This window comes from Aptenodytes forsteri, unplaced genomic scaffold (genome assembly GCF_000699145.1).
Source record: "Aptenodytes forsteri isolate BGI_AS27 unplaced genomic scaffold, ASM69914v1 Scaffold108, whole genome shotgun sequence".
In the NCBI taxonomy this organism is placed as follows: Eukaryota; Metazoa; Chordata; class Aves; order Sphenisciformes; family Spheniscidae; genus Aptenodytes; species Aptenodytes forsteri.
The window spans coordinates 6,052,143-6,063,763 of record NW_008794448.1 but is presented as its reverse complement, the minus strand read 5'-3'; the positions used below and the strand labels follow the sequence as shown (position 1 = coordinate 6,063,763).

The window sequence follows — 11,621 nt, the reverse complement described above, 5'->3', positions numbered from 1 at the left end:
TTTTTTTTTTTTTTTTTTTTTTCAAATAGCTGTTTGATGGAAACTCTGAAGTGCTACTTCTCAGATAAAAAATATGTTTGAGGGGGAAGAAATACAAGCAATTTTTATTGTGGATTTTGCTTCTTTTTTAGTATAAATTACCTTTCCTTACATTTCAAAATACTTTGCAGTGGAGAAGTAGGTCTCATCATTCCTATTACACAGATGTGAAAACTGAGGTATAAAATGATGAAGCAATTTGGTTGCCCTGGAGTTCAGTGAGGCAGCCATGAAAAAAAACCCTGCCTTCTGCACTAGTGCAGGACTTCAGTCATTAAGCATCCTTCAGATTTCCATATGAAAGGTTGGATTCTAATTCATGGGAGCACCTTTGTGACTGATACTGGGAACCATTTACCTCCTTTTTAACTTATGCCGTGCACTTCTTGCGGGACAAAAAAAAATACAGCTTTTTTTGCTCCTTTTTGCTTGTCTTTGTTCCATTCCTTTCTTTCTAGATTTTGATTATTTTTGTTTCCTCTACTCCCAATGTTGTTTCCTTTTCTGTTTATAATTGTCCTCCTCATAATAGCATCAGACATCTTCCAGCAGTGAACTGGGATAGGATTAGTATATATGCATGCTTTGTTCTCGTGCTTTCATTACTTCCCTGCGGAGTTTCATGAGCAGAGGCAGCAAAGGTGAAAGTGGGCTTTTTTTCTGAGGAAGAATTTTTGTTTTCAGAGAAGGCAGTCAAAGAAAGTACCTTGCATTTGGAGCAGATGAGGTTTACTATGGCTTTTACTTCCTGGGAGAGTAATTTCATCATTTTAATACTCAAGAACACTCCTGCACAAAAATATCTTAAGTATGTTGTTTCACATGGACAGACGAGCTGGTTCTCTTGGTCCTTGAGGACTGTAGCCATAAACTGGCTATATTTTTGAGATGTTAGGAGGTTCTTGGTAGCATAGACCAAACAAGTTGTTTGCTGCGAGAGAAACCTGTGGTCAGTAAGCTGCTCCTATAGCTGTTTGTACCAGAGATGGACAGAAAGGTAAGGGAGGGTAGGTTTAAGAGCTTTCAGTTTAAGCCTTCTGTTTGTAGTGGGAGTCAAAGTAAATCCTGGGATGTGCAATTCCTCCATGCACATTATTCTCTTAGCCTTCCCTGCCTACCTTTTTCCACATGCACATGTTGGGAACCACTGTTCCTAGTTACATTTTTAGACTACACAAGTATGGATTATAAAAATTAATTAAAAAATAATCCACCACACTTCAAAAAGGTATTTGAAATCACTTTATGAATTTAATGATAGGTAATGCAGAAGATGATAAAAGGAAACACTGGGGGGATAAAAAGAAGAAGAGAGTGGAAGACAAGACTAGTCAGAGAGGTGGTAAATTTTAAATGTTACTTGTATTGCTAACAATTAGAAAGTATTGAATATTTTATCAGGTTTTCTTTTTTTTACTTTAATAATTTTGTAGCCAGTTCCTTACATTGAAGGAATGCGGTATTGGAAGCCAAAGGTTTAAACATGGGTAGTAAAACAAATATAGCTATTTAAAAAAAAAAAAAAAGTTTTCTGCAACCAGAGATAAAGAACTGTATTTTCTTTTTATCACTTTGGGACAGAAATCTGCGTGTTCACATAATCCTTCCCCTGCGCCCCCCTTTCCTTTTAATGCCCCAGTTTTTTTGTTTTGTTTTGTGTTTTTTAAACTTCACAGCATTGTGCAACTGCATATCCTTTCTAGAAATACTAAAATGGAAAACCCTTCCCTGAACTCAATTAGCTATTGATAGATGAGTGCATAGATCTGTCAAACAACTTCATTTGCATTGTAGCAAGGCTTGGAGGGCTTAGCTGACAGAGGGGTATCCCACTGCGCAATGTAGAGCTGCTCAGACACAAAGGAAGCAGCCGTTTCTCCCTCCAAGTTAACAATATAAATGAGAAAGATGATGGATGGAAGAAAAAAGTGTTATTCTTATCTTACAAATTGGGATCTGAAACAGCGGGTGTCGTTTGGCTTGTTTCTTTCAGCAGCAGGACATGCTGAAGCAGGTCGTGGTCAGTAATTTCTATCTCTATATTGCAACTGCCATTTTGCAGTGCAAGTATTTGTTCTTGTGTGATGAACTATATTGGTTAACCAATCCAGGCTAGAAATAACTGCCAAAAAAAAGTAGTAATGCTCAAACTGCTATTGTCAGCAAAAGAAATGCTTGCCAAACTATATATACACTTAAGATAAAGTGTCTTTGCTAGAGTTATAGTAGAAATATGCAGCAGAACTGAGAACTGAAGTGGGTCTCACAGTAGATTCTAGTGTCCTGACAAGCGGTTTTAATTTTCTTCTTACTGAATTTTAAAAAATACATTGTGAGATAATACTGCAGTGCTGTGAAAAGGACCTTGTCCACTATCCTTGGTAAGACTGAACTTGAGACAGGAAACCTAAGGACAAAGTAATAGGAAATTTTAGGAAATCCAGATTTGTATTTGCAGTTCAGGAGTGGCTATACTTAATTTATGAAGCTGTGTTGCCTGTTTATCCTCTGCCTTCTCCTATCGCTTCTCTTGTGCTGCTTGCTGCTAATGCAAATGTATGCAAGATTAGGCAAACCCTGGCAGCCAGTTGATGAGAAGGCAGAAAGGCCTTGCCAGGAGAGCAATTAGTCTCATTTTTGTTCTTTCATTTTATTTGTTATTAGATATTTTCTTTTCCTATTCCTGAGGAGAAATCATTTGGCAGACAGGTGGATCGTTGGCCATTCCTAGTCACTTGCCTGATTTGGCAGACAGGTGGATCGTTGGCCATTTCTGTGCCCACTGTGACTAGTGCAGCAGGCAAGGTGGCATTTTATACTGGAGTACGTCATTAATCAGCTAGAGATCACACAGTAATAACTGGACTATCACTTTTAGAAGGGAAATCTGTGGACATTTCTGTAATCAAAAATACCGCTGTATTGTCTCTTCCTCTCCTTAAACCTTCTTGCTTTAAAATGCAAGAAATAGCTTTCAACGTTCATAAAGAAATTCCCTTTCTGCTCAGCAGCAGCAGTGCAGGGTGTAATTTATACCTTCTTGTTTCTCTAGCTCTTCAAACAGCCCGTTTGCTTCTGTAATTCCTAGCTGCTCATTCCCGTTCGGTACTGCTACCCTCGCTATTCTGTGTATTTGTGTGGCTGCTTCAGTGGCCTGGATTGCAAATCAAACCTGTTTGAAAATACAATATAATTTCTCCCCCCTGTCCCCCCCATTTATTTCTAACTTAATTAGGATCCCAGGTCTTACTTGGTTTGCCACTAGGTGTGTACCAGAGATTCATGTGTGCTATGTTGCTTATCAAGAAAACAGTTATGTTTCAAGCAGACCGGTCACCCAATCTGGTTAACCACACAGATGTGCAGGTTCTTGTGAAGGCGGAGTGCAGGGCAGGAATAAAGGCATTGAGGTGTGGGTAGAGGGCTGAAAAATGTCTGCTAGACTATACCGGGGCAGGGGCAAGTGCAGGTGAGAAGAGCCCTTTAAGCTGTGTTTTGCCACTGAAGTCTCTGTTTAATGCCAGGTACTTTCTTTAAATGTAAATATCTTGGGATTTCAAAATGTACTTGCAAGGGAAAGTAAATTTGGAGTGTGGTGATTTTTTTTTTTTTTTTTTTTAAAATCTTAAGTAATCTTCATTTATACTTTATAAATTGAATCAAATTGGTAGGTTTCCAGCTTGCCATCCGAGTAAAACTTTTATCTTACACATGTCTTATATATGTGCAAGTTCTAAGTTGAATTGGTATTGAAGAGTAAAATCTTATGGCTTCAGCAGCTTGGAAACTGAGGAAATAAATATTCAGGTATTGAAGAGATAAGACAAAGGTTACAATATTATCCCAGTTAACTACTGCTATGTTTGAAAGTCAGAGCCTTACCTCGTAGTCTAGAATAACCTGGATGTTTGAAAAAGAAGTTTGATCATACTGCTTTTTCTTTTCTTTTCTTTTTTTTTTTTTTTTTTTTTTTTTAAATCCCCTTCTTTAATGGAAGATGCCAGTGATGGTGGACGATCCTATAAAACAGTTTTGGATCGCTGGAGAGAGTCACTTCTTTCTTCTACCAGCTTGTCCCAAGTCTTCCTTCATCTGTCTACATTGGATCGAAGTGTCATCTGGTCAAAGTCCATCCTCAATGCTCGCTGTAAAGTGTGTCGAAAGAAAGGCGATGCAGAAAGCATGGTGCTGTGTGATGGCTGCGATCGAGGCTATCATACTTACTGTATCAGGCCCAAGCTCAAGGTATCTGAGGAAAAAGTGCTTCCTTTTCACACAAAACTTGAGTAGTTCTTATGACTTAATTGCATATTACTAATCCTTTTTTTTTTTCTTCTCTTCTTCTGTTTCTAGGTCATTCCTGAAGGAGACTGGTTTTGTCCAGAGTGCCGACCAAAACAGCGCTCTAGACGCCTCTCCTCCAGACAGAGACCTTCTGTGGAAAGTGATGAAGAGACTGCTGAACGACTAAGAGAAGGGGAAGAAGAGGCAAACTATGATGAAATGGGACAAAGTGAGGAAGAGCATTATGAAGAAGAGCAAGATGAAGAGGATGAATCTCAAGAGGAAGAAGAGATAAGGTAAATAGACATCCGTTAAAGTGGTTTCCTACTGAAATATCATCTTGATTATCAGGTGGAATAATTGTTCACATAAGCACATATCTTGAAAATCCAGTCTGAAAAAGCTATTTAAAAAAATAGCAGCTTGTTATGAATTTGACTCTTACTGATGAGTTTAATATTAACAAAAGTTAGGTCTACTGGACTTAGACTCACTTTTCAGGATGAAAATTCGAGCCTTGGATGTGTGGGTGAGAGATGGCCATCAGAGTTGCAGTTTTGTACAGCTACTGTTTGAATATAAAGTGGAGAGAGTTTCAAACAGATTTTTCTGGAGAAAACCTGGAGCTGTCTTTGTCCAGTTTTGAATTTTGGGGGGCTGGGTATTGGTACATTAGGGAAGACAAGGTTGTCCGTTGGAGGCTATGTGACATTGGGAGGACTTGAGGACTTCTGCAGTAGCTGTTTAAAGAAAAAAAAAAAACAAACCACAAAACCAAACAAAAACCACCCAACCCACACCAACCCCCCTCCCCAACCAACCAACCAAAAAAAGACCCCAAACAACTAAATAATCCAATGTGATAATTTCAGTAAAGTGATGGATTTTATACACACGTGAGGAGTGTAAAAGTTGAAGGAAACTTTCCTGATCTCAGAGTATTTTTCTTCTTTTTGGTACAGTCTTTTTTGAATTGACTGAAGCAAGATTATTTGTGGCTCTGACAGTTGGGATTCAATAGTTGGAGAGAACTTGCATCCCCTTCAGAAGTAAATTTATCTCTGGGATCTTCCTTCTCTCCTGTAATGGAAGGAGAGTCTTGAGTATTAGTTATAAACCCTGACTAGAGCGTAACTTTTATACATAGTGTTTCAGAACTGCCGTTTATTTACATAGCTGATCATATTGTTCAAAAATCCTAGTAGTTACAGTTGCTATGAGAAATAGGGAAGTGATTTAAAGAAATTGATAGCTGGCACTCCCGTTAATGCGTTCGTGTTGCACAAGCTGCAAGGGTGATCAGAATTCTGAGCATTTCTTTAAAGTAGGTGCTCCACGTAACATTTAATTAAGAGACTTCAGAGCAGTATTTAAGATAATGGTAACTGGATGACTGCATCAGCTTGAAAGCCAGCTGCTTACCAGTCCAACCTTGAATGGTTGGGTTTTTTAAATGCTGAATTAGAAAACTGAGGGAAAAGAGAGGAATGGAATTTTGGGATAAATAAACATAATTGTTCACTTTTTGTAGCCCATCAAAGCAAGGAAGACCCCAGGTCAAGTTTCCATTAAAAATGAGAGCAGCCAAACTCAACAATCCATTCTCAAGTCGGAACAGCCAGCGTCAGGCAAGATACGCTTCTCGGAGTCAGCAAAACACACATAAGCAAACTGAATCTTCATCTAAAGTTACCAGAAGGGGTTTAAGAAGGGCAAAATCAGCCTCTCCATCAGTGACAAAGCCTTCTTTAAGACTTAATAGCCGGACCACTCGTCAGAGCCAAAGTTCATTACAAGCAGATGTATTCGTGGAATTACTCGGTCCTCGAAGAAGACGAAGAGGAAGAAAGAGTGCTGATAACACACTGGAAAGCAGCCCTGCCAATTCTCTCGGATTTAGAATTGTTGATACCGCAGACTCGAACGAACGGCTTAGGAAGTATCCGGTTTCTGCTTCAAAGCTTTCTCTTCCTGTTACTGAACCCAAGAGAAGAGGCAGGAAACGACAATCCACAGGTTAGAGAAATGTGTTTGTCCAGAACGAAAACCACGTTCTGTTCCTCGCTAAAATATTTGTGTGGTAGAGCAAGGAGACTAGAAGTGGTGGTTGAAGGCATTTTTACCACTTCCCACAAGACAGTTCCCTTCTTTCGCAGTGACGGAAGTGAACCTTAAAAATTTCAGTCATCTAAAGAACGAATACTTAATTTGCCAAGGAGATTTATCATATCCATATTTGAAATTTCATATTTGCACACAATATGGAGCAATTGCTAATAAGTGGATAGAAAATGTGAAAGATATTTATGCCTTAACCCATGCAAATGTTTACTTACAGCTTTTATGGTTTTGTTTGTTAAAGGGTTAAACAGTGAAGAACACAGATGTAGGCAAGGTAGTGAAATTGAGAATATACACATACAGCAAGAAACTGCTACCAGAAGAAAAAATGTCGTCTATCTGGTATAGGGCTAACAGTGTCCTTGCTTGTTAAGCTAATACCAAGTACTCGATGGTAGGGAAATACTTGGAAAGCTACAATAACCTTTTAAAAACAAAAAGGACCCAGTGTGAGACTGAAGAGTGTAAAGGAGCTTGCGCTCCAGTGCGGCAGCCTTGTATTCCGCACCATTTCTGTCCTTCACCATTGGGAGTTTCTGGGCTTATCCTCTAACCACCCTGCTGACTACTCTTGAAAGCAGATAAAAAAACTCTGAATAGGGGTTTTGTGGAAGTAAAAGTTATGAGCGGGCAGCTTATTCTGTTTTTCTCTAATAGGGATTTTCTTTAAGTGTTTAACAAATTGTTTTAAAATCAAAATCAGTGAAAAAATTCTTTCCAAAATTAATGCGATGAAGGAGAATGGAGGAGGAACCCAGCTAAGTCCTGGTACTTAGCATTTTGTATGGCAAGAGAGACATTTAGTGGTTAATAACAAGGCTGTAGTATATTTAATACCTGAAGCCAAACTACATGAGTTGTGCCCTGAAACTACAGTTTTAGTACCCAAGAATAATGGTGTTTCACTTTTTTAAAATGTTTTTTATTTTACTTGTCAGGTTTTTATTTTTATCTGGTGGGGTGTTGTTTTTTTTCCAGAATCATCTCCTCAAACCTCATTGAACAGGAGAAGTTCAGGACGTCAAGGGGGAGTCCATGAACTCTCAGCTTTTGAACAACTCGTAGTGGAACTGGTACGACACGATGACAGCTGGCCTTTCATGAAACTGGTTTCCAAAATCCAGGTAACCGATAGAACTGTAGAGGGAATGATAATGGTTGAGAATCCTGTTTGCTGCCGGTAAAACTTGGGATTTTATAGCATTGCCCTAACAGGGGGATACAGCTAAGCAGTGGGATTCAGGAGAACTCTCGCATTTCAGCTCAAATATTTGACGCCAGAAATAACTTTTTCAATTGACATGTTATTGGAAAAATTTTAAATATGCTTGCCATCAAGCATTTAAAAATGTGAAATGCTTTGATTGGGGGGGGCACCAAAAAACCCCAGGAAATAGAGCACAGGACTGCTAAAGGTAAGCTTATGGTTATTAATTACTTAGTTGAATTGATCTTCAACTTATGCAAAGGTATTCTGAGAACAGACCCACAATAAAATAACAAGGTAGGAACAACTTCACTCTGTTAACTGTAATGCAGTAAAAAGATGATTTCTTAGCTTAGTTCTTAATTTAATTTCCCTCTTGTTTAGATTTTAAAATACTTGATGGTAAAGTAGGTACCCAAAGTAAGCACTGCTTTAGAGGTTTGTATTACAATAGAAGTTCCCAAAGCATGTCTGCTTTTCTGCAGGCTGCACTGGCTTGTCAGTTGTAAGGCACTGCTGGAACTATCCTACCTTAACAAAGCACCTGTCCTCTCCAAGCCCTCTGAGCAACTCTGCACAGACATTCTTGCAGGATCTAGAGCTCAGTGTTTTTAAGTGCTCTATTAAAATTGACAGCGATAGCTGTTAAATGAAGACTTGAAACTCTGAAGAGTCACAGATAGCTGGAAGGATTAATGTATCTGGACAAAAAGAATAATGTACAAACGTGAGTGAAAGATGTAAGTGCAGAGGAGGAGGAGGTGGAGAGGAATTTTGAATGAAACCGAGACTAGTGTCTGCCTACTAGAGTACAGGAATTGCACCAAAAAGTGCAAGAATCTGGTGAATGCAAGGAAGCTTCTTAAGGAGGGATGGAGAATTCAAGTTAATTTTGATCCTGAAAAGAAACTGCTAGAATTCAGTGCATTCCTGTTTGCCTGAATCGATCACTAAGGGATAGTCTCTGTATAGTTCAGAAAGAAAAATCCATACCTGAGTGACCCAAATTTTCTTCACCATGATAGAAATTTTGGTTTAAGCTTTTTGCTGCCTTTAAGGCAATGTAAAGAATACATTGAATGATCAGTGCTCAGCAAGCCAGAAAATCACCTTTCTTTTTAGTACTTACGTAAACAGCACTCCTAAAGGGAAAGGAATGAAAACACATGTCAATCTGTTTCTCTACTAATGCTTTCTCTAGGTTCGTTTGCAGGTTGCACTTGATATAGTAAAGTTACAGGCCATAACCAAGAACTTGGTTTTAAAACATACATGATGGTGTATGTGGGTATCTTTTCTTGTTAAAAAAAGGTCAAATTTGGATCAGATATCTTTTTCTTTTGCCCCTCTGCCCTGCTTTGTGAGTGAGACGGAGTCACCCTAAGCTTGGTGCTTACCTGGAATTCAAAAATCTGCGATCCAAATGATCGGTGCCCTTAAGGGTTAAGCAATGCTTTTCCTCCCCTCACTTTTATCACATAAACAGCCACTCAGAACAGTGTTTATCTCTGGTACTTGCATACTGTGTCCTGCTTGCTACAGAAAGGCTCACTACCTTCTCTTCACCACAACCAAATGGAATCTTGGGATTTCGTTTCTCCTGCAAGACTGTGAATGGTCGTGGAGTAAAAATGGCCATTACTCATGATTAAGGAGCTTTTAACATTGTAATATGTTACAGGAAAGTGCAAAGTTTTAAAATCTTGGAAATAATTTTTGCGCTTGACAGATGGGAATAGCTGGACCACCGTAATGCTTATCTGCTCGTGCAGTTTTCTTACAGTTGTTCACAGGGTGTTTAGGATGAGATTTACTCATTGAATTGCTGGCTAATGTTTGTTGTGGTCTGCTACTTTAATGATATAAAACGTGGAAAAGCACTACCTGAAAACTGATATTCGGTTCAGGAAATGGAGGTGGCTGCCTGGGACTCCTCTGTTTATTTAAAAACAAAACCAAAATGCTTTCTGCTAATGCATGATTTGCTTAATTTTTTACGTAGGTAGAATTTTAAGCTTCCACTTGTTTGTCTATGAATCACTCGTTTTGTTTTGTTTTTTTAAAGGTACCGGACTACTACGATATCATCAAAAAACCTATTGCCTTAAATATAATCCGTGAAAAAGTGAATAAATGTGAATATAAGTTAGCATGTAAGTATTATTTATTGAAAGAGGTAATGAGACCTGTGTTCTCTCTTTAAAATACATTCTTGTCCTAAAATAGAGCTGTGTCAGAGGATTAGAAAGCTGAAATTGTGTTTGGTTTGGGGTTTTGTGGTGGTTTTTGTTTTGTATTTTTTTAAAGAGCATTTACTAATATTTTTTAAACAAGATTTGTTGAACATAGTTCTTTTACGACCAAAATACATGACATGTACAGATAGGTAAGAAATGAGCAGCTGAGAAACTGCTGGTAGTTTCTCGAGCCTTTGATGTCAGTGAGTGACACTGATGAAATATTTAGAAAAGGTGCTCTTGTTACTGCTTGATTTGTATTGCCTTTATTGATAATCAGAGAAATTTAAGAATGTTTACATGGCACTTCACTAATATAATGATAGAAACTTGACGCATATGTAAAGACATTCTTGTGTTGCAGCTCTGTGTAGGATCACTGTACTAATTCAGTGGTATGATACTGCTTTATCATAACTGCTCTCTGATGATGTGAGACACTAAATAAATTAATTTACCTTTTATTTACTAGCGGAATTCATTGAAGACATTGAGCTGATGTTTTCGAACTGCTTTGAATACAACCCTCGTAACACAAGCGAAGCAAAAGCTGGAACTAGACTTCAAGCTTTCTTCCACATTCAGGCTCAAAAGCTTGGACTTCCGATCACATCTGGTAATGTGGACCACGCCGCTCCTGCGGCAAAGAAGTCACGAATCTAACCTCTGCCTTCCAAAGGATTTTTTGAGGGAACCTGTTATGTTCATTAAAATGAAATGTTAAATCACGCAGTCGTCATACCTGTATAAAGCAATAACAACTGTTTAACCACCTTGAAGTGTGGCCTGCACTATATTCTCAACGTAATATTAAGCACTCAGGAGAACGTAGGAAAGATTACCTTTGCTACAGTTTTATTCAGTGTCTAATAATTTTGATAGATGTACTGGATACAGTACTGGTTTACAGAGGTTTTGTACATTTTTAATACATTCATGTGTCCAAATATCTTCCAGAAGTACATTGTTTTTTCCTGCACCAAATGACCTTGTTTCATCCTCTAGATTTTGTAGGAGCTGTGGTATTGAGGGCTTTATCAACTCAGATAAAATCTTCTGCTGTAGCACAGTTTTGAAGAAACTGTGTGTATCTTTAAAACTTGTTTGAGCGTATCTTCTCAACACTACACATGAATGAGTACAATTGCATATCTTTTAAGTACTGTACCAGTGCTGGCTGGAGGTATTCAGTCTGAGTTTATTAAGTAGATATTTATTTAGCATTCAAAGTAATTTGTGAATTTGTTTTGTATTTATAAAATTTGTACTTGGGGATTAAAAGACAAAAAAAAGAGAGAGAGTTCCATAACTTTTTCAATTTTTTTCCGGTGTGTATTTATTTAGCATTCAAAGTAATTTGTGAATTTGTTTTGTATTTATAAAATTTGTACTTGGGGATTAAAAGACAAAAAAAAGAGAGAGAGTTCCATAACTTTTTAAATTTTTTTCCGGTGTGTTTTTTTTTTTTGTTGTTGTTTGTTTGTTTATTCCCCTCTAACTTGATGATCAATCAATAAATACCTTCCCCTGTCCCTGGCAGTTCTTCTAGCAATGAGTAAATTTACAGGACTGTACTATAAGTTTCTACGTACAACTTTGGAAGTGTACAAATAAAATGACACATTTTTCAAAGTATTTTGACCTTCTGGCATTTCCTTTTGAGTTATACTGCTACACCGTCTTCCCCATTAATTTACTAGGACAAGTTGCTGGAGAGAACACAGCAGAATTTG

At 38.0% G+C, this 11,621-nt stretch overlaps 1 protein-coding gene across 1 annotated transcript in view; it reads left to right on the top strand.

The window, feature by feature from the left end:
- The window catches only part of BAZ1A (bromodomain adjacent to zinc finger domain 1A), a 62,340-nt gene extending 51,161 nt beyond the window's left edge, over positions 1 to 11,179 (top strand). The window contains 6 exon segments of the mRNA XM_019474886.1: positions 4,037 to 4,284; positions 4,393 to 4,619; positions 5,855 to 6,339; positions 7,423 to 7,568; positions 9,717 to 9,804; positions 10,361 to 11,179. Of these exon segments, the coding sequence (XP_019330431.1) occupies positions 4,037 to 4,284; positions 4,393 to 4,619; positions 5,855 to 6,339; positions 7,423 to 7,568; positions 9,717 to 9,804; positions 10,361 to 10,551 (1,385 nt within the window). The 3' untranslated portion in view covers positions 10,552 to 11,179.
- The last annotated feature ends 442 nt before the right edge of the window (positions 11,180 to 11,621 follow it).